This window comes from Xiphophorus hellerii, unplaced genomic scaffold, assembly GCF_003331165.1.
Source record: "Xiphophorus hellerii strain 12219 unplaced genomic scaffold, Xiphophorus_hellerii-4.1 PGA_scaffold_66__1_contigs__length_299863, whole genome shotgun sequence".
NCBI classification, from domain to species: Eukaryota; Metazoa; Chordata; class Actinopteri; order Cyprinodontiformes; family Poeciliidae; genus Xiphophorus; species Xiphophorus hellerii.
In genome coordinates this window covers 151,544-174,894 of record NW_022587641.1, presented here as the reverse complement: position 1 = coordinate 174,894, position 23,351 = coordinate 151,544, and the positions used below count along the sequence as shown (strand labels likewise).

The following is a 23,351-nucleotide window of genomic DNA, read 5'->3' as shown; positions in this document are numbered from 1 at the left end:
TTGTTAATGAGAGTCCATTTTATTTTTGGTTTTGGTTGTGTTGTTTAGCAATCTCAGTGTTAAATGTTCTTTTGAAAATAAAGTGTGTCTATTTTTGACAGGATGTCGCTTGCATTATTATGTCATTACCATTAAATCAGCTTAAAATGGTCTTCAAACAATATTATCGTTTATCGCAATAATTTTTGAGACAATCGCTCAGCAATATTTGTTATCGTGACAGGCCTAATTTCAGTTTAACTGCAAATCTTTAAATCAAGTTTAGGGTTAGACTGAAGGCAGCAAAGTCTGCTACTGCTTCCTGCCAGTTTTCTTATGTGTACTTTGACATTTGAGGTGAAGAGTACTGCCTTCCCACAATGCACTGCAGGAACTTTACTGTACCTATTGCTCTGGATACAGACAGACTCCCGTTGACCCTCCATGTGCCAAACCAAATCACACATCCTCCCAAAGCCTCGATCCTCTGCTTCTCGTCCTGCAAACAAAGAGATGCTCATCATCTGCAGAACGTCAATCTGCGATTTCTCCATCTGCCTCCTTATGCACTTAAAGGAACGGTCCACTCAAAACATTGATGTTTTTTGGGTTGGGGTCAAAGAGCGCTTCTGTTTCTGGACTGAAAATACAAAGTGCAATTTTTAAAATGGAAAGATGCCAAGAAAACCTCGATGATAGACGTTTCAAAATCAAGAACAATGGGGCTGAAAAAGAATTATTTTTTATTCTAGATATCTGGACAGTTTTGCAAATAACTTACACTTTAAGACAAAACCTGGAAGCCATGTTACTTCAAATTTATGTTTGTTTTCACAGGTTATTTTATAGGCATTAGCTGAGAACATATTTCTAAACATTATTTATTTCCATAAAATATCTAAAAGAATTTGTTCAGCTGACCAAGCTAACAGTGTAACACTTCTGTATGATAGTTTCTATAGAACCTGGTGGCGTTTTCATGGTCGGTAAACAGTGAGCTGACTGTTTACCGACTGTTTCTCCCAGCACAGCAACAGGAGCAGCAGCTGCTTTTCAGACCTTTATGGAGGAAAACATGATTGTTGGATAGGATCAGATTCATATTTTTTTGGCCGATTTATTGTGACCATAACCCAACAGCTGCCTCATGATACTGAGCACTAAGAACAGAACTAGAGGAAAGCTCTGCTGCCAATATGCTGTTAAAAATAAGGCAGTATAATGCAAACTGAACCAGCCAGTCGCTGAATGTCATTTTATTTAAGGTTCAGAAACTTCAACCAGATCCCAAATATAAAAACTGGAATATAAAAACTGAGAAAAAGATGAACAATTATGTGTCTTTGAACAGGTCAGGATCTGTCTATGGCCTATTCAAACCCCGTTCATTATATTTTTAGACTAAATTATTCTTAGATAATCAGGTTTCAGTCTGAGCTGTTTTAGCGTCTCTGTCCCTTTAAATCCAGACAAGCTGCTGCTGGCCATGCCCCCAAATCAACGTTTACACTCCCAACATATGCACAATTATACAACCATACGTCTTTGAAAAGCATCAATGGAGCCTCCTGCACAATCAACCACAATGCAGCAAGTCAACAACTAAACTCTCAGGGTCTTTTCCAGCAGCCGTTGTACAGTGGGAAAACCAGCTGACCAACCGCTGGAGATCAGGCCTAAACTAGGTTGCTAGGTAACGGGGCTGGAGATCAGCTGTGGTTGCTATGTAACGGCATTTGACTTAACAATGGAAAGTTTTTGATCCGTTTCATTTTCCAGACACTAAAACAAACTTTTTGCCAAAGAACATCTGAGAGTTTTTTTAAAACCCAAAATGGAGAAACAAAAACATGGAAGAAGTGAATTTTGCATCTTAGGTTCCAACTTATCTGAGCTCCCAGACATTATTTTACCATTCATGACTGACTTTCCCCTGACAACCACTGGACATTTTCCTTTAGCAGCGGCTCTTTGCTAAGTTTACAGAAAACCGATTTGCTTGTTCTGTGAAGGAAGAGACGTGCGTCACCTCTCTGTCTGGTTTGTGTGGCTTCATCAGCTCCACCACCTGCCCTCGCCGCACCAGGATCACCTGGGAGTCTCCCAGCCAGGCGACATGCAGCGTCCGGCCTCGCAGGAAAGTCACCACCCCAGTGGTTCCACAGCGCAGGTGCTGCCGCAGACACACGGGAGAACTGGGTTTGCAACCGACTTATGACTTAATCATCTCTAGCCAATAAATGTAAGCAGTAAAACAGGACACATTCAAAACCAGGGCTGAAACGAATAATCAAATTAATCACGATAAATCGATTGTCAACTAATTTGCTATCCATTAATAAACTGGAGTGGAAAGAAAAAACTCAGCAGTTATTGAACCAAAACTGTAGAAACAATCTATGCATTTTGTATTCAAGTTGAAAAACCTTCTTTGTAAATATTCCTTATCCAGAACTTTAGGATCAGTTTTAGCTTCACCAAGTTCGAATTCTGTCAAAGAAAATAAATTTATTAATCTATCTAATTATTAAAAAAATAATCCCCAGGTCATAAATGCAGCATGTTGAACTTTTCTCATGTTTGGAGGATTTTAAGCTGCAGATTCATCGTTTGCTATAAATGATCAAAAGCTGTCATTGCATTTTAGGTAATAAAATGTTCATTTTTTCATTAAAAAATCGTTTCTTATTTGCATCTTTTAATGTATTTCTAATATTGAAGAAAAACATTGGAATGAAAAATCTGCCCAATGTGCCCATTTTTATCCAATTAATTACAAAAATAATCGTTGGTTGCAGATGAGACAACACTGTAAAAAATAAAAACGTCATTGTGAGTAAAAGCAGACAGGGTTCTGACGGAGGACGGGTCGGGGTTAAAGGTCAGGGAAGGGGTACCTCTCGTGAGGCTTTCTTCACAAAGCGCTCGTCAGTCAGCTTGAAGGCGCGGCACAGAGCGTCGCTGGGATCCTGGCTGAAGGATTCCTGGTGGAACAGGTTGACATGAAGGTGGTTGGCGGCATAAATAGCTGCATCCACGCCGCCGTGTCCGTCAAACACAGCAAAGAACGCCTGTTCCTCTTGATCCTGGGAGACAAACAGAGAAAAGCTTCAGCTCTGACATTCAGTCAATGAGTTTCTCACTGTGGGAAAAGCAGCAGCAGAGGAAGACGCCATGCTGACCTGCAGCTTTAATACCGCGGCACCTATAGACCCTGATCTTAAAATAGCCTCTACAGACTCCTGGTGGTTAGGGCGTAGCATTTCTATAGAGCTGCAGCTCTGTAGAAATGCTACATGGAGCTACTGGCCTTGCTAAAGTGCTGCTCAGATCAACACCTGATTTCATATCGTGGCTCTTTCTTTTTTCCATCATGCAAACAAATATCTGCATGTTTGTTTGGTGAATATTTATATTTCCAGTTAGAAAATCAAAATGTAGAGCTCAGGTGTAGCGAACGTAGTCACATGGGCATTTTTTGTGCATATTTTGGGGGGTACTGTTTGATTGGTGGCGTCATCTGACCACATCAGTAATTAGGCCATCACTTGGTCACGTGATGCTTTCGATAGAGGACTGTAAGTTTCGTTTCATACTCAGTTGGTGTGCGCAAGCGGCAATAGGAAAGACAAAGAACTGAAATAGGGAATAAATGGACTTCTAGCAACTCCTAACCTTCTGGTTGGAGGGGCATACAGTATGGACAATTGAGTGGAATATTCTTGTGTTTGTATATGTGTAATAAGTTTCATTTGAACAATTCATATAAGGGAACATGACGGTTTTACTGATGTATATTTGTCACCGTGTATTTTATTGCAGTGTTCATGGTGGTCTTGGGCGTTTATGCGGCAAAAAATTCATTTAATAAAACGTTTGAAACCATCAGTCAAAGTGTTGCACCTTCATCAAGAAGCGAGAAAACGTTGGGAGCAGCTATATCAGGTATGATGAAAAAAAAATTCAACAAGATCAGTTATTTCATGTTTTCTTTTAAAATCCAAGTGAAAAACAAACAAATCTGTTGGCGGGAAAAATCAAGATGGATTAAATTTCCTGCATGGATGATTGATTATTGTTTATTAAAAATGTCTTGGCTTCTTTCTGTAAAACTGTCAGGTTTGGAAAAACAACTTTGTTCAGAGAAATGTTTTGGTTTTCATTTAGTTTTTGCTCTGATCAGTTTGTGGTTTTTATTGTTATTTATGTTTCTCTAGTTTTAGTGCAGCACAGCTGAATCCAGACAAAACTAACAACTAACATTTTAGCAGCTTATAACATCTGATAAATAAATATCCTCTAAAAATGACTAAGAAAATGAACTGGCGTAAATCAATTTTACCTGAATGTTGAAGAGTGTGTTGAAGTCGGGGATGATGACGTGCTTGTCCTCCATCTTGCGCCTCATGTTCTTGATGGCGTGGATGGACGTTTCGTAGTACGGCTGCGGGCGGCGGCGGAACGGCAGCTCCTTCTGCCACAGGCAGCAAATCTCAAACAGTCTGTTAAAAACCAACCGCGCCATCTTCACCGACTCCATCTCTGCAACCAACGCACAACCAGTCAGGAGAAACTTTTTCTCCTCACTTGCAAAAGACATTAAAAAGCACTTGGAAGCTTGGAAGGAAGCAACATTTTTTTTAAGTGTTTGCGACAACAGAGAGAACAAAGAACCAAAACTTCAAAATGTTAGCGTTGCATAATAGTTTGTTTTTCATTTTGAAGATTAGGTAGGAGAAACAAAACAGATTAATACATTAATGTGAGTAAAATATTCGCTGATCTATAAACGAGGGACGCCGTTTCACGATGCCGCGGCGTCCGACTGTGACTGAACGTCCTATCGCCCTCTAGTGGTCAAATCCCTCTTAATGCACCCAGAGAGGAGAAGTGGGACGCGGCCCTGGAGGTTCGTGGCTGAGTGTGAGGGACGAACTGAGAGGGAGACCTAATTTGTTTGAGAGAGCGATTCCCCGGCGACTCACGTGGCAACGGGTCGGCGCCGTCTTCTACGGCCTTGTTGAGGTTCTGGATGGACAGATCGGACTGGAGCAGGCTGTCTGCGGTGGCGCGGGCCAGAGCGGCTGCCAGCGAGCAGGGGCAGTTACTGTGGAGAGACAGGTTGGTAATCAATCCCTCAATCAATCAATAATCAATCAATACATTAATAAATCCATCAACCAATCAATCAATCAATGGAGTTTATTGGTGTGGTATTGATCGGGTCCGAATGTGGAATCCATTTACCTTCAATCTAGGCTGAAACCATTAATCACATTAATTGATTATTGAAATAATCATCAACTAATTTAGTCAATGATTGATCAATAACTGGACAAATCGATGTTCTCCAGCTGCTGCTGCCGTTCTGACTAAAACCAGGCAGATAAACCGCATCAGATCTCAAGTCCTTAAACTCATAAAAATGGTTAAAACTGTGGAACAAAGTTAGTATGGCCTTGTTGCTATAGCAACGATAAAACTGCAAACTTCTGTTTCCTTGAGCTGCTCGGTTCAGCTCATAAACAATTATTGGTAACTGGCTTGTTGCCGGATGCCATCGATTTATTTTGGACGTTAATATTTACACTCCAACAAAACTTAAAAAAAAATTAAATAGACAAAACATGAAACTACTTTAATATCAGCCGGTTCCAGTTACCAAACACAAGATTATCAAAACCTCAAATATTTTCCGACATGTTTTGGTCTATAGCCATCTTAATAAGATGCTAGAGAAAATTTTCCTGGAATCTTTTTTACACAGAGCTGCCCCTCCTCCACCTGTTGCTGCATCGTGTTGATCAGCTGCCTGAAGGAAATCTCCTACATATTTCATTTACAATAAAGTCAAATGAATTCCTTTGTCCAATAATTGCCTGAACCGGCTCGTCTTTGCAGGACTGCGGGGAACACCCTGGGCAGATTGCCACAACAAATTCAGTTGCTTGGAAATGTTTCTGTCACAAAGACTGGACAGGCATGGAGAGGAACCAGATGTTTCAAAGCAAAGAGCAACATTTCTGGCAACAGACTCACTCTGGAGGCAAATGTTGGTAGATTAACGGCCTCCGAGTGGGAATAAGCCACATTGCCCTCAACAGGAAACCTTTAATCAGCACTTCCTCTTCAGTTCATTCTGGTTCATATTAATTGAAACCTAGCAGGCCAGCAGAATCCTCAAAGGCTGCATTGCATTTAATTTCCAAATAATAAATGAACATGTTTTTTCTGAGCACAACACTTTGTAATTCTGCTGCATCCAGTGTGAAAGGCCTTCAGAGGCTCATGCATCACGAGTTTAATTAATGAAAACTCTCACAGCGCTAAGCCTCAACATCTGTAAGGAACTCAAGCCTGCATGTTTCTGCCAACAGAGACGAGCGAATGAGCTCATTTCATCCATAACGCTGGAATCGTTCAAATACGCAGACGCTTTTAAATAAGACAGGAAGGCCAGACGTAAACGTTAGCATAAATAAATATTTATTTATTAGTATGAGCTGGAGTGGAGAAGTCCAGAGCATTTACAACATACCTGAAGCTGATAAACATCAGACTGATTGTATTTTGAAGCATGTGATAGAAATGTTCATGTATGACTCAGACTCAAGCTAACAGCTATTTGAAGTCAAGATATAAACTACTGAGTGAAGCTAACATTTGCTCAGAGGGAAATTAAATATTTATAGACAAGCTATGCTAGCAGCACCACGCAGTTAAGCTAACAGGAACACAAAGTGAAGCTAACAGCAGCACAAAGTGAAGCTAACAGCAACACACAGTTAAGCTAACAGGAACACAAAATGAAGCTAACAGGAACACAAAGTGAAGCTAACAGGAACACAAAGTGAAGCTAACAGGAACACAAAGTGAAGCTAACAGGAACACAAAGTGAAGCTAACAGCAGCACAAAGTGAAGCTAACAGCAACACACAGTTAAGCTAACAGGAACACAAAGTGAAGCTAACAGGAACACAAAGTGAAGCTAACAGGAACACAAAGTGAAGCTAACAGCAACACACAGTTAAGCTAACAGGAACACAAAGTGAAGCTAACAGCAGCACACAGTTAAGCTAACAGGAACACAAAGTGAAGCTAACTGACTGAATTTTAAGACAACTCCTCCTATTTAATAACTTGAAGTCAAACAAACAGCTACTGAAACTTAGACTAAGAGAAGCTCAATATGAAACTAGCGGCTAAACTAGCGGCTAATCAAAGTTCCTGCTCCTCTCTTTCTGTCAACACATTACAGCGTTTGAAAAAGTTTAACCCTGAAGTAGTTCCAGGAAATGTTCTTATTTCCATGGAAACTACAGCAACTACAAATAACCTGACGATTAACTGACAGAAATAATGAACCCTTTCATGCATAGTGGTCACTATCGAAAAGCCATTTTCTTCTGCTTCTTGTGGATTTTTATGTTATAAAAGCACACAGACCACTGAAGTGGACACTAATGCATCGTAAAATACACCATCAACTACTGGCCATCAGCTGCAAATGCAAGAAATTATTTTTGTTAAATCCAATATGGCCGACAGACAAAAAAGCATGCCGACCGACCCGATCCCTCCTTCTACTGTAGACGACTCTAAAACTATTGTGACATCAGGTAACCGTTAAAGAACAAAGCTACTGATGTGTTTTTCAAATAACAACTTTGTATTTGGAGAAAATTACAATTGATCACCTAAAAAAATCTAATTAATAAAACGTTTACTAAATTTTTTTCCAACCTTTTCTATGCCTTAAGAAAATTAAAAAAATTAGAAAAATCCTGACACAAAGGATCATAATTCATGCATGAAAAGGTTAGAAGTATCTAAAAGTCATTTCCTCACGGACTGAATGAACCAATTATTAGTGATGTACTTTCTGCACTTTATTGCAGTTATTATTACTCGTGATCCTCAAACTTTTAGTAAAATCATCAAACCCTATTTGCCTTTGCAGCTCCATCATTTTATCAAAATATGAAGCAGAACTCAGTTTTCACCTGAACAGAGATCCAATATTAACAGAAAACTGCCGTGGTGGCGGAGGGGCAACGTAGCCTCGACGCGGCCGTCGCGGGTTCGACTCCCGGACCCGACGACGTTTACCGCATGTCTTCCCCTTTTCTGTCAGCCTACTTTGAAAAAGGGACACTAAAGCCACAAATAGACAGTGATGAAAAACAAATAGAAAAAAAAGAAAACTGATCATTTCCTAATGTTCACTATATCCTAATGTTTCTCAATATCAGGATTTGTTTGAATGACATATTACTGTAAATGTGGGTCAAGTATCATCTGCATCAGAATCCTCTCCAACCGCTGGAACACAGCTCACCAATCAATCAATCAATCAATACATTTAATCAAACTGTTATGGGTTCATATCCAAGGAAATTAGATATTCAGAAAAATAAATTTGGACAAATATTGAAAAAACATGTACATCTCTCATATTATTAGAGGTTATGACAATCTTCTTCAAACAATGTATGAAAAACAGGCAGTAAACAAACACCTAACTGTGGTTTGATTATTTTCTAGATATGATCTGCAGCAAATTCAGCATATTTCTAGAGTTATGGTGGCTTCTCGTTCTTCTCGGAGCTCAATAAATTTTCAAAATTCTCAGGTGGAAAAACAACATTAATTCCAACTGAAGCTGTAATTCTGACCAGGAAAGTTAAACCTTTTCAGTAAATCCATAAACTAATCACTTCTAATAGTTTGAATCTCATTAATCCACATTTTTATCGTTTCCTCTGAGCGGGTCGGCGCCAGTCCAGGTCCAACTTCTTGGATAAGATGTCTGTTATCTTTTACATTTCTTTTTATTCTCTCTTTATTCTGCTAAAATTAATACTGACTTATTTAAGAATTATTTAATTTTGCTTTGGGATCAATAAAGTATTTTTAATTTGAAATAAACCAATAATTGACAGGGGAACGACTGATGGACGTTCAACAGTCACTGCTGGTGCAAATATTCGTTTATTATCCAATTTCTATTAAATGTGGTTTAAATTAAAACTGAAAAATAAATCTATAAACCGTTTGGTTTCTGCCACTTCTGTTAAGATGAGAGAACAAATTTATCTTTCATATTCATCAACAATTTAATTTTACATAATTGCAGCTATTGGAATCAATATTTTAAAAAGTTAAACTATGTCTACTACTGTTAATGAAACATTTGATCCCACTTGATTATTGTTATGAATATTGCCGCGTTCTACGAACAAACGAGGGAATTAATCCAGTTTTTGTCGTTTTATTGAACTTATTAAATTCCAGTTTGTCGCAGCTAAAGGAAAATAAAACCAGTGAAGAAAAACTGAAAACTGTTTCAGTTTGTGTCGGCTTCACTGAGAAACATGAAACTGTTTCATATTTAGTCAAAATAATTATAGCAAAACTTTGTAACATAAGACTCCAGTAACGTAATTATATCAATATATTCAGTAATATATCAGAGCTGCTACAGTCAGAACGGCAGGTTACAGTGTGATGCATTCAATATTGTAGGAAAAAAGAGTTTCATGTTCTTAATGTTATTTGTAATTATTTGTAGAATTCATCATCGCCAACAGGACGGCGACAGGAGAGAGAAGGTTTTCTATCAGGGTGGCAGCTCCGCCCAATTAGCCCCGCCCCTGTAGCCCCGCCCCTGTAACTCCGCCCCTTTATATCCGCCTGTTAGCTCCGCCCCTGTAGTCCCGCCCCTTTATATCCGCCTGTTAGCTCCGCCCCTGTAGCCCCGCCATTTTACATCCACCTGTTAGCTCCGCCCCTGTAGCTCCGCCCCTTTATCTATCCAATTATAAAGGGATTGATCAGAACGGTTCATTTTGGGTCTAAAGGAGCTCAGGGTTTGGGCTGCTCTGCAGTTTTCTTGAAGTTTGTTCCAGATCTGTGGTGCATAGACGCTGAAAGCTGCTACTTCATGTTAGGTTCTGGTTCTGGATGCAGACCACCGTCACCGTGTCCAGTCTCAGGAAAACGCCGAGCTGCTTTTCGGACTCATCATAGGAGTTTTTATGAGCACAATCTGTTACTAAAGCATGTTAAATATTTATTATATTTAGATGGAGAGTTGGAGCCAAGCTGCAGTGACGGATGTTGGAGTTCTGGTTCTGTCAGGTCCTTGAATTTATTCTCAAACTGGGTCAAGGGCTGGCAGCGAAGCATCTGCCCCCGTAACGCGGTTACCATGGCGATCTCTAGAGAAAAGTTGCACTTGAAGAAACGTCCACTCCGAAATACCGTGTTCTGATTCTGAGGCAAACATCACAGTTCAGAGGAAAAGCTTCGCTGTCATGATGTTTTTATTTTATTTTTACATTTTTTATGTTGAGGTTTATTCATGACAACAAGATCAAATATTTCCAGTCACTTTATCCAGAACCAGTTCAGTTTTGTCCAAACTAAACCGGGTTAGTCGGAACCACAGGCTGATAAAAATACACCATACAATTTATTTCAATAAATTTACCGACTTTAAGATTAGAATAGAATTTCAATGTAAATGTTTCCTGGTTGAATTTGTGTCTGAATCATTTTGTTGATTTGATATTTGTTGTTTTTTATTATTAGGCAGAAAAACTAAACGGCATAAATAAAAAATATGAAACACTTTTATCCACAAAACTGATTATCAAATGTACAACTGATAATTCTCAGGATCTGTTAAAGTGGTATTAACTGTAGCTGGCTCTACATGATATTCATAAGCTGTAGTCATAATTAATGGCATTTTATGGGTTAAATTTTATTCTGACAATTTGGAGCTAAAACACAAAGTCTCTGGATTAAATAAACTGAATGAGATTATTTCCATTTAAACGCAGATCTGCTAAAATATTCTGATGTCTTATCAATATATAAACTCTTTTATTACTCCCCCATGTTTCCATTCATAGAAACGCTGCATGTTCACCACAGGGGGGCGGAGCCCGAGCCGACTGCTCCGATTGGCCGCCGGCCGCCAAGGAGACGGCGCGGCGCTCCAATGGCGGCTTTGCAGGCCGCAACATCACAGTGAGGTCATGTGGAGCGGAGGAGGATTACAGAGGAGCTTAATCTCCGACTGGTTCAACTGGAAACCAGCTGGAGCGATCAGACCTTCCACTGCTCTGGTGTTTTCAGAGAAAACAGAACTACAAACATGGCAGACCCACAGGAAGAGCAACACAAACGCATCATAAATAACAGCAGCACAAACATGCTTCCTTTGTTTTCAGCTCAGTCATTCGGATGAAACTAAACAAAAGGTTTTGAAGGAAGATTTTCCAGCCATTTCCTCAAATTTTCAGTTTATGTTTTACCAAATTTAATGAAGCTTCATAAAGTCCATCTCAGAACATTTTGTCTAGAATTTTTCCTTTTGCTGTTTACCTGTAAATGTTGCTATAAAGCCTTGTAAAAGCATTCATATGAACTTATACAAGTTATTCTCAGGCCAGAAACGTCAACGCATTAATTTTGATTAATTTATTTATTCATTCATTAATTTAATGCCTTAAAATTTCAACCCAATTACTACATTCTTTTATTCACAAGCAAAAGTCCGGAGCAGAACCTTTGTATTGTGTTTCTGGTACGCCCGTAAATCCGACGCACAAGAGACACAGAAAGAGCAACTGACGACAAATCGTCTTCTCTCGGCCCACAAAGGGTTAATTTCTGCTTCAAACGATCTGATTGGACGCTGGAAAACACTACTGTTGTGTTTAAGATGTGCTAAAAGGAGTTAGCATATCAGCAAAGCTGTGCTACCCAAAAAATAGCATCTGAATGCTAACAGGTAGCAGCTAAACTAGTGTCAGTGTCCACAGTAGTGGCTAACCCCAATGTTAGCATCCACACTAGCAGCTAATGCTAATGTTAGCGTCTACAGCCCACATTTCAGTGGCTTTCTGAGTGATCAGACCTTCTGAAACATTTTGCTCCAAACTGATGGATGAATATTAAAAAGTATAAATATCTGACGTTGAGCTCAGATCCAGTTTTATTCAATAATTTAGCAGCAAAAAGGGGTTTTGAATTGAAAACCTAAATGTTTCTGTTAATATGTTTCTTTGATTAAAATGTGAGACCCTGTAATAATTACAATAATCCCACCACTAGTTACTTTGAGGTAGACCAACACATATAATTATGTAAACATTTTTAAAACATTTTTGCTAATAGAAAGAGAAAACATTTCCCTGACACCACTAAATGAAATCCTGTGAAACATTTCTGCTAATTATGAAACGGATCATTTCATCTGTTAGACTCTCGATGCGCCTCAGATTTTTTTGCTGAAATCTTTTTTTTGCACATTTATTCATGCTGATTATTACATGCGTCGCAATGAGAAGAAGAACAGCAGCGCAGTAATGATGGATGTTTACGGATCCATTTGAACATTTATTTAGCAACGGGAATCAACAATCAGACTGAAACAATAATTTCATTAATCGATGATAGAAATAATTGTCAACTAATTTAGTAATTGATTAATCATTAATCATCCAGAGTCCAAAAAAGACCATTTGCTGAAAGAACAGAGTCCATAGTCAGAGTTTTCGTTACCTAATCGATTTTTACATAATCACAATATTTGACCTTTTTCTGTTAGTATGAAAAAACTAAAACTGAGCAATATGTAACTAATAACAGCTAATAAAAAGTAGCAAACAAACCTTAACAACTAACTGAATTAGACAAAGTCCCAGCAAAATAAAACTAGAGTAGAATGAGAAGCAAGCGGCTGTGAAGCTGCCAGGCGGCGTAGCCGTCGTACCGAGTGTTAGCAGATGACTCATGTGTGCAGATTTTTCTTCATCGCTTTCTACAAGCTTCCTCTCTTCTACAGAATTAGCCCCGCAGCGGAGCAGCAAGGTTGTTTCCATCGCAACGCAGAGGAAAGTGACTGACAGTCGGCAGCGTCGCTCCTCCTGCTGCCAGACCAGAACAAGCTCCCACTTCATTATTCTAAATATTGAGCCTTTCCTGAGCCAAGTGGAGGTGAGAGAGGAGATCCACGGGAAGTCGCTTGGCTCCGTTTGGCCGGCGTTCCCCGATCGCCGGCATTCCTCAGATCCGGCCTAAAAAGCACCGCTGCCTTTTTTCCAAGCATCAGAGAGAAAAGCTTCAGGCTGTCACCAGCCGTTTTTTCCAAGCGTATTTCCAAATGAAATGTTGAATTAGTGTTATGTGAACACAATATTCTCAAGAGGGCATGAGAGGATTATATAACAAACTCTGTGCCAGGAATACCTCAGATTGTGGCGTTTTCTGCTCCGACTCCCTTCAAAAAGGTTTTTTAAATGACTTTGATGAATTAATTTGTCTCCTTGGTTCACACACACCATGTGGCGCTTTGGTCTGTTACAGTTCTCTCTGGCAGTTTGATAGAGAGCAGCAGGGATCCGCTGAAGCCGCCTCTACTGAGTCGGAAATCAACAAATAATTCCATCCTTTCTGCACAGCCGAGGGTAAAACTCTTTGTTTCTTCCCCTCTTTCCGTTTCCACCAGGCCCAGGCGTCCAGATACAAATGACTGGACGAAAAGCTTTAAGGCTCTATTAGACAATTATGTCACAGTCATGCAGATCCCATCATCATCACAGGGATTATAGGGGCAGCATTATGTTTTCCAGGCACAGAAGCCATTTTATAGCACAATCAGAGAAATGTTACACATATCAAATATGACACTGCAAAAACACAAAATCCTACTATTTTTGATCTATTTTTAGGCAAATATCTTAATTAGCTTGAAATAAGACAAAACTAACTTACAAGTAACAAGAGTTTCAATAATTTATTAATATTGATTTAAAAAGTTCCAGTTCTATTGGCAGATTATGTCACTTTAAAATATCAGAAAAATGTCACGTTATAAATGAGAATCTGCCAGTTAGAACTTCTTTCTCAATATTAAGGAAACTACTGATGTGAAACAAGCTCCTGTTTCTTGCGGAAAAGTTACTTGTGAGTTAGTTTTGTCTTATTTCAGGTGTAATAAAATAATTGCATTAGAAGCAAGTCAAATACTTGGTAAAGTTTTGTGTTTTTGTAGTGTAAAAGACATTTGACTTCCTGATTTAATTCCTTGAAATTAAAACTGTCTCTTTAAGAACTCCTGCTGTTTCTGAAGCTCCGCCTCCAGGAAGTCGTCCCAACATGGCTCCTCTCTTAACCCTTAAAAGTTTTTAACAGCGTCGCTCTGAGCAGCAGCTCAGCCGTTCCACCAGACATCTGCTAATTGCTGCTGGCTAGTCTGAAGGAGCGGAGTGGGGGAGGAGGTGCGCCTCGAAGGCGGGGCTAGGTCCAACCAGCTGAATGGTTGCCATGGAGACTAATGGACTTCTCAAACATGAAAGAATCAAAGCTACATATCAGGGAAAAGCATAAAAATATGATGGAAAAATCAAAAAAGTGAAACTGCAGCAATAAAAGCTCTTCTTGAGCAGCGCCACACAGGCAGTGATTTACAGCGCTAACTCCCACCTCCTTGCTCTGATTGGTTGTTTCCAGTTAGCACTGGGAGAAAACTGAGGATACAAATCTTTTTCACTGATTATCTGTCACAACCTGGAGACATATTCAACAAATGTGTAAAAAATATTTTTATAAAAGTTACTGCAGCTGTAATATCAGATTTTTATTTATCTCCATCTTGTTGCTGCTTGAGTTTGGACAGAGGGGGGCGCTCTGAGCCGGTCCAGATATATCGTCCTGGGATTATTGCAATAAACGATGATATTGTTGTTTTGAGACAATTTTAAACTAGTATATTGATGAGATAATAATGCAAGTACAACCTGTAAAGCTACACAGTCAAGGTTAAGAGCAATAATTTGGGTTATTTAGCCATAAAAGGAACTTTATTTTTACAAGTCTTATTTTTATAAAATAAGATCAAATTCAGTTTCAAACTTAATATTTAGTTTGAGCCTAAATGTTGAGCGTAGCTAAATAATTAGCAAGTTAAACATTTATTCTAAACAATTAGCTCACAACTAAATATCTAGGTCACACGATGTGGAAGTGGACTACCAAAATAAAAGCTGGGTAAACTTCATAAAAACTCCTGCTGCTGAGATCGAAGCAGCTTCAGCTCATCAAGTTTAACTGTGACAAAAAGTAAACGGAGGAACGACAACATGGCCGCCTCGCTGTGGGTTTAAATGTAGAAATGATGTCATTTCCTCCTGCGGCGACTTGGACTTAAAGTTTGAATACGATATTTTGCAGCAGCGTTGAGATGATGATAAAAACTATTAATTCAATCTTTTTAGATAACCATGAGTGTAGAGTCATTGTGGGGAAATTAAAAACATTCCTATTTATAACGGGCTTCGTCTGTATCTTTAAATTTATTCTTATGTATTGATGCTTTCACCAAACAGTGGAGAAAATGAACAATTGAAGCCGATGAGTTTTAATGTCTCGATTTTAACAAGAGCACATGAACCTGTCGACTCATTTACAAATACATGAATATAACCCCAGACAAAACACACACACACACACACACACACACAGGAAGAAAGAAACTAAACAAAAAACAAACCAACAGACCAATCAGCACAGAGTTTGCCAGTCACATGACCTTCTGTCCAGTTATAAATCATTTAAATGTTTGAAACTCGTTTTTACTAAAACAGCTGATTTTCTCACGGCCAAAAAGTCGTTTGTGAAAAATCCACAAAGTTTTTTTCCTCCATGATGAAGCAAAAAGGAAACATTAAGCTGGAATATTAAAATATTTGAGATGAAGAGTCACATTTTAGGATTTGATTTAAACAACCATGACAATGATAAAACCAATTTGTCATTTATCATGTTGAATGATAAATGACATGATTAATGCCTAACAAGAAATAAACCATCAAATGAGCAGCAGAACAGACGTGGCGTCCAGCAGATGTGCTGCCTGTCGGCACTAAACGGTAAAACCTGAGCAACGTGATTTGCCCAGATGTCAGCAAGGAGAGCGCGTTCCTTCTACCTAACGACCTGAGCAAACCTCAGGTCGTTCAGAGCCGCTGTGATGTAACTCTGAGCACGAAACGGCGTGGAAACGAAGGAGCCGCTGGGACCGCAGACGTCAGCAAGCGAAGCTCCACTTACAGACGAAGAGGTGCGAGAGGCGCGACATAAAACTAGAAAGGAGAAAACCTTCAGAGCAGCTTTCAGCAGCCTGGCACAGTCTACAGACTTTAAATGTGGCACAGCGTGAGGAAGACGAGGCGCAGCTTTGCATGTGTCATGTTTCTGAAATGGTTCCGAGTCTGTTGCAGTCAGATTCCAGATCAGCCTCCGCAGCGTACACACCATCCCAGAGAGGCTCCTACCAAACCTTCGGGCTGCGTTATGCAACCTACCGGCTGGATCACTGGTGGAGAGGCGGCGGCCTGCAGGGGGCGTCCTGCCAAATCTGAAGCACCGCTGGAAGATCCTTCAGTTTCATTGCTTTCTCATGTCAGACAGGAGAGAAATCAAACTAACGCATGGCAGCTTCTAGATTCTAAACTACTTCAATATTTAAAGGGGATCTATTTTGTAAAATTTACGTTTTTATTCTTCATTTGTGTCTCAACTGCCTAAAACAACATGCAGTCATTTTTTGGCAAGAAGTTTTTTATTGTCTGGAAAACGAGTCGTTTCAAAAACCTCCTGAGTTTTAAATCACAGGCAGCCCCGTTACCTAGCAACAAGCCCAGCCCGTTACCTAGCAACCCAGCTGATCTCCAGTGTTTGGTCAGCTGGTTTTCCCTCTGCTATACAATGGCTGCTGGAAAAGACAAGAGTTTACTTGTTGACTTGCTGCAGACTGGTTGGTTGTGCAGGAGCCTCCACTAATGCTTTTCAATGTAATTGTTCATCTGTTGGCAGCCATTTTGTCTGTCAGTGTAATGCAGAGTTCGGGGGGCATGGCCAGCAGCAGCTTGTTTGGATTTAAAGTGACAGCGACCGTAAAGAGGCAGAACTGATCAAACTGAAATCTGATTATCTAAGAATGATTTGGTGAAATAAATGTGGTGACCATGTTTTGTTTAGGCCAAAGGCCAATCGGTAAAAATTATTTAGTTACAATCATTTCAGTTTGTTTGGAGGAAGAACCACAGCAGCTGGAAGTGGAACAAATTTATCGTTCCTTCTTTTTATAAAGGATTTATTCACTCTAGAAGCTTTTTTTTAATTTCAGACAGAAAAGTCGGTCAGAGGGAAGGAGAGCAGGGGCAAAGGTCATCAGGTCGGGAATCGAACCTGTGATGTCAGAGGCTCCTCATGTGGGTTGAGCTCAATACCTTCCGCCTTTTGTTTCTCTCTATGGAAAAGTAGATGAATAATAAAAAGAGACTGGACTCTAGAAATAGTATCTATGATAAGAACATCTATAAAAGGGAACGTTAAAAGCCATAGCGCTTTTTCTTTTTACAACATTTCCATTGTTACTGCAGATTCAGGGATTCCCCCTGATGGAGCTGCAGACCACAGGCTCCGGTTTTATAAGACCATTTTGAACAGAGTCTCACTAAGTGAGCAGCAGTGAAACGGCGACTATTCTCCGTGTGACGAGAGCTAAACAGGGAATGAAACAATCAGAGAGTCAAATCTCACTGAACACAAAACGAAAAAGAGTTTTATTTCTCTGTATACTGCATCAAAATTTACAGCTTCAAAAAAATTAGATTAAAATGACTTTAAATTAAAATTGATCCTACATGCAGTGTTAAGCGGTTTATCCTCCTGCGTGCTGCTGCTGCAGTCAGGCAGCTGAAACCGTTTCTCCAAGGTCAGGCAGGCAGGGATTCTGGCCTATAGCGCGAACCGAACTGCTTTGCATTCACTACACCTGCCACAGACACATGACTCATCATCTGAATTATGGGTACATTGTGTGAACAAAGACTGTGGGGTTGCAGCAGCTGCAGCTTTAGCAGCAGCATCGATTAAAGTGACCGTAATGCAGCGAGAAAGAAAGGAGGACACTGCACACTTTGAAGGTCACTGCACTTCCAAAAATGGGGTCTCTCCAGAGCGGAAAGTAATTACGCCGGTTTTAGAGACTTCACTGTGAGCCGCTGCTGGAAAAACTCTTATTCTGAACAGAACCAGTGAGGGACCGTAACAAACAACAAACCTGCTGCATATGGACGTTTCCCCTCCTTCAGTCCGGTCGACCCGGTTCTACTGGAACCAGAACTCCACCATCTGCTCCACCTCCAGCTGCTGTGGTTCTGAGTCAAACCAACCTGTTCCCCTCCTGGCCTGTGGGGGCGCTGCACCAAGAACCACTGAAGGAAACCACACAAAAACCTCTGAAGACACTGAGAGCAACTTCCTTCTTCACCAGATGGAAACAAGATGGAGGCGTCAGATTTTAGTGTTGGAGGATTTCTCTTTAGTCTTTGGCTGAAGACCAGGAGCCATTTCTGCTGCTAGCGCTAGGCTAGCACGCTAGCTTTGGTTGGATTTACCCAGAATGCCCTGCGCTGTAGTCCACTTCCTGCTTTTGGAGCGGTCTCCGGTCCGCTTGGCGTTCACATTCAAACTGAACCAGAGTTCACTTCAACCGAACCCAGACTGAGGTTTGGAGGACCAGAAGTCAGGGGTCAGAGGTCAATTAGCATTCACAACAACTGGACCGGACTTTCTAGGCAAACAAACTACACTTTGACTAAAGTGGACTGAACAGGTGTTTTATGAAACATCTGATGTTCTTGGTGCTGCCAGCTGCATCGACATTTTAGCCGCTACAGCTAGCATCACTACATACAGAGTCATGGTCTGATTTCTACAAAATATGACTTAAATTAAAGCAGAGAAAATTGCAGATGTTTTGATATGTCAAATATTTATTCTGCCTTGATATTAATCCATAAACAGTTTGGTTTCTGTCAGTTCTGTCAATATGCAAGAGAGGACTGAACAAAGGTCTTTTATATTTGCCAATTCAATTTCACATAACTGCACCTGCAGCACACATAGTTTGTTATATGTGTAATAAGATTTAAGATTTTGTGAACATCGGCACGTTTTACAAACAAACGACACATTTAGTCCAGATTTTGTCAATTTATCAAACTTTCCGACTGAACAAAACACAGAAATCATTTTTAAGCCTCAGATTGAAGCAGCTGGTCGACGTTTGGTGAAATCAACGAAACTAACTTTAAATATAGTTTGTCATAAGTAAGATAAAATCTGCAAATGTCTCGAGTGACATCGCGAAGGGAAACTGTTCCCAGGTCTGCTGAGTCCCACCATCAAACTCTGAGTCATTTATTCATTTTACCACCAATAGAATCAGATTCGTGCCACTAAGAGTTTTAAGACGATTACAGTTTACCTCAGATGATGCCATCTGAGTGAAACTAAAGTTCAAACTTGCAAAGTTCAGCCTCTTATTTAAACACAAACAAAAAACACGCTTTTTAAAAGTATTTGACTTCCTATGTTTATCGATATGCTGCCCTCAACTTTAATGTTCAGAGCGGCCTACTTTGTCTTTTTGAACCTGTTTGCTAGTTTAGCAGCAAAGCTCTCAGTCTGTGCAGAGTTTGCATGTTTCCCCATATTTGCATGATTTGCCACTGGCTGCTCGTCTTTCCTGCCAGTTTGGGCCAACAGGATGAAATCATGACAGTCATGGATCGTTCGGAGGTCAGCGGAAAAGTTTTAATGTTCCTCGTTTTTTACAAGAATGGAGAAATAATTTTTGTTCAAAAATTATTTCTCCATTCAGAGCCACAACTGAAAGATGTGTGTGACTAATGTGGATATTTGAGTTTGATATTGTAATTTTATGTAAATAGTTTTGTTGACTGTGGCGATTCTACTGCCAGCCTGGATCACAGCAGAGCTCAGCTTTAGCTGAAACGTCTTCTGACTCTCTTTCTTACTCACAGGAGAGTAAATTATAATTAATTCATCTGTCTCCAAACACTTACATAAAGTATTATGAAACAAATCTGTCCTTACCTGCACCACTCATTCAATGTGCTGCATCTTACAAGCACTGACTGCTGCAATAACTGCAGCACAACGTTTATTATAATGTATAAAAATATAAACTACACATGAAAGTCAATAATTATAATAATAACAAAACAGCAGTTAGGGTACAAATGTACAAATAATCCAACAGAAATCCATTGATAAGATCAAGTTAGCATTGGCATGCTAGCATTGATGCTAGCATGCTAAGTAATACCATTAGCATGTTTTCTTGAAAATGCTAAGACGGCATTGACGTGATAGTATGTTAACATGCTATGTTACTATTAACAAGCTAAGTTTAACAGTTGGAGAGAAAGGAATCAAGAATTTTTTTAATATATATTTTGTGGTAACTGATTATTTTGATTATTTTTTTTACAGTGTACATATTTTGACACTGTCAAAATACTGTATGTACGAGTTTAAAAGTCAAACTTGTTTGACTTAAAAACAAAGAATTTGTGTCCTTCAGATTCTCCACTTTATCATGTATAATAATTTAAATATGATAAATCATGGAGAATCTCATGCCTTATAAATATGTAATAATGTTTTATCACAGCTAGCTCAAGCTACTTTTAGTAAACTGTTAAATATGGAAAAACAGTCAGAATTTCAAACAACCTACAAAATAACTGCAGCATATTATAGTGGATAGTCAACATCTGTTCATATTTTACGCAACCAATCTTTAAAAATGTTTAACTTGTGCATTAATGTGCATGTAATTCATTTCAAACTTTTCTCGTCTTAAATTCAAAACAGTAAATATCAGGGATGTTCCGATACCGATCATCCATGAGGCCGATCTCTGCCCATCACCTGGATTGGCTGTTAATTTTTTGCTTTACGTATAAATGATACTAAATTATCTGGCAATAAATTGACCTAATTTAGATATAACATACATATTTTACCACATATCTAAAATCAGTTTCAGTTCCCTGCTGCAGCTCAGCTGCTGCTCGCTGTGACAGTTCACCGTCTGGAGGTTCAGCGGCTCCGTCTGAAATATCACCTCCAGTAGCGGCGGTCCAACAGCGGGAGCAGAACCGGCGTCTCGCTCCGCAGCTCAAGACTTGAATTATTGTTCATCTTTCTGACCGTGTTGGAAGCTGCGCTGCTCTACCTGCTGTCTGGATCCGGACGTCTTTGGTTCCTGCGTTGAGCCTCCATGCAGCCAAATCAATCGAGTGTTTGGTTTTTAAATATCATATTAGATTCGTTGTGTTGATGCGTTGTGACGAGCTTCGCCCCCCGAGGTCATTTCCCACCTAACCCTCCTCCATGAATGACAACGTAAAAATTTCCACCCAGAAGTTATGAATTATTAACCAATCGCATTTTTATGCTAGTTATTTAGTGAAGAATCAAACATATAGAGAATTCCTCATCACGTCAGAAAAACATTCTATCCATCATCCAGCATGCTCATCTTAGTGGGGCTAAGGGGTCAAAGGGCAAGAGAAACATCCCGTCCCGGGAATCAAACCCAGGACCTTCTAGCTGCAGGGCAGCAGAGTCACCAGCTGCTCCACCGAGCCGCTAAAGACAAACATCAATGTTACGATCTGAGGGCGTTTCCTGCAAAACGCAGCAAACTTCTGACCAATCAGGCAACACTTCACACAATCAATCAATCAATCAATCAAGTTTATTTGTGTAGCACAATTCAGCAACAAGGCGTGTCAAAGTGCTTTTCATGATAAAAAAAATCAAAAATACAAAGTCATAGAAACAAGCCACACGTGGAATGATTCGACCCGACCCGACCCGACCCAACCCGATCAGAACCTGCCCGGCCCGGGGTCGAGTTCAGCATGCGGGCGACTCTGCAAACAAAATGTCGCAATTTCCGTTAAGAACCGATTTCTCCAGTTAGCATGAAGCAGGTCGGGTCCTAAAGCTGCTGCTGGCCACGCCCACTCAGCTCTTACATTGCAAACTGACGTGCAGTTATACAACCATGCATCTTTGAAAAGCATTAGTGGAGCCTCCTGCACAACCAACCAGTATATAGCAAGTCAACAATTAAACTCTTGACTTTTCCAGCAGCCATTGTACAGAGCATACAGCAGGAAAACCAGCTGGCCAAATGCTGGAGGGTTGCTAGGTAACGGGCTGGGCTTGGCTGGGGTTGCTAGGTAACAGGCAGAGCCTGCTGATTTGTGACATTATTTTCCAAAGGTTTTTGAAATGGCTTATTTAGAAAATAATAATTTATTGCCAAAAAACGGCCTGGTATTTTTTAAAGATGTTTGTAGAAGGAGTTGAGACCCAAACGGAAGTACAAAGAAAATGTGAGTAATACTTTATGAAGATGTTGAACCACACAAAGTGATTGAGTTTTTCAAGCTGCTCTAGAAAGAGTGGAAGCCTCAGAGGATGAACTTCTCCAGGGAGAGCAGATCTCCCGGCTGGATGTTGCTCTGATTAAAGCGTGGACGCCAGCGGAGCGACAGATGGCAGCAGGGAAAGTAGGACTTCCGTTTAACGAGCCATCAGCCTCCAGTTCATGTCAGCGTTCTTTACCTTCACTCCATTCAGGACCCTGGATTTTAACTGGGAGCTTCCATGACAGATTCTGTGTACAGTGGCTCTGCTGCTGCAGTGTGTATTGTGTTTGAAACTAGTTCAGCTGGAAACCAGGTCACTCATTCTTAGACGGTGCAAGTGGGACTTTATTGGATGGTCTGATTTTTTTTCCGGTTACGAAGTGAGAAAATCGTCCCTGCAGATCCACTTTGGGTTCTGGACTGCATCTCTGCTCTGGATCGCTGCCATGGCGATGCTCTCAATACATCCCTGTGACTCTACCTTGCTGCTGAAGCTGAGCGTCTGACCTGCGACGTCCTAGTTAAAGCAGGTAGATGAACAAATGGCCAGAAATGTTGAAGAGCCGCCATGATGAACGGTCAGGAAAAAACTCCGAAATCCTGTCGGACATTTTTCATCACTTCTTTGTCTCTGATTTAGAAAAACGATGGAAACTAAAACTTGATCATCCCGACTCAGATTTACACACTTAACTGAGAATCCAGAAAGTATTAAAAATCTTGATAACAGAATTTATAGTTTGATGACGCAAAGCCATTGCAATATCTGTTTTTATTCTATTTTCCTTATAAAACTTATTATAACAACAAAGTTGATGAGCAACATGTCATGTTGGACAGAACACCAGAGCTCTACGCAATTTCAATTTTAATATTATATTTTCATATTGCCACTGGCAATATACGATATATTATATTTGTTATTAGTTTCATTTTTCATTGGTTTCTGGTTTCTTCATTCTGCAAAAACATTTTTGTTATTTCAGACAAAATAATTTGGAGATTATTGTCCACTATTGTTTTCTGAATGAGTCA

At 39.9% G+C, this 23,351-nt stretch overlaps 1 protein-coding gene across 2 annotated transcripts in view; it reads right to left on the bottom strand.

Moving 5' to 3' along the window:
- The window catches only part of LOC116716552 (protein phosphatase 1E-like), a 42,347-nt gene that overhangs the window by 5,710 nt on the left and 13,286 nt on the right, over window positions 1–23,351 (bottom strand). For both annotated transcript variants that reach the window (XM_032557375.1, XM_032557376.1), the window contains exons 3-7: window positions 4,965–5,086; window positions 4,322–4,521; window positions 2,877–3,065; window positions 2,009–2,152; window positions 385–478 (exon numbers count right to left, since the gene is read on the bottom strand). In XM_032557375.1, coding sequence (XP_032413266.1) covers window positions 385–478; window positions 2,009–2,152; window positions 2,877–3,065; window positions 4,322–4,521; window positions 4,965–5,086 — 749 coding nt within the window. The remainder of the gene's footprint in view (window positions 1–384; window positions 479–2,008; window positions 2,153–2,876; window positions 3,066–4,321; window positions 4,522–4,964; window positions 5,087–23,351) is intronic.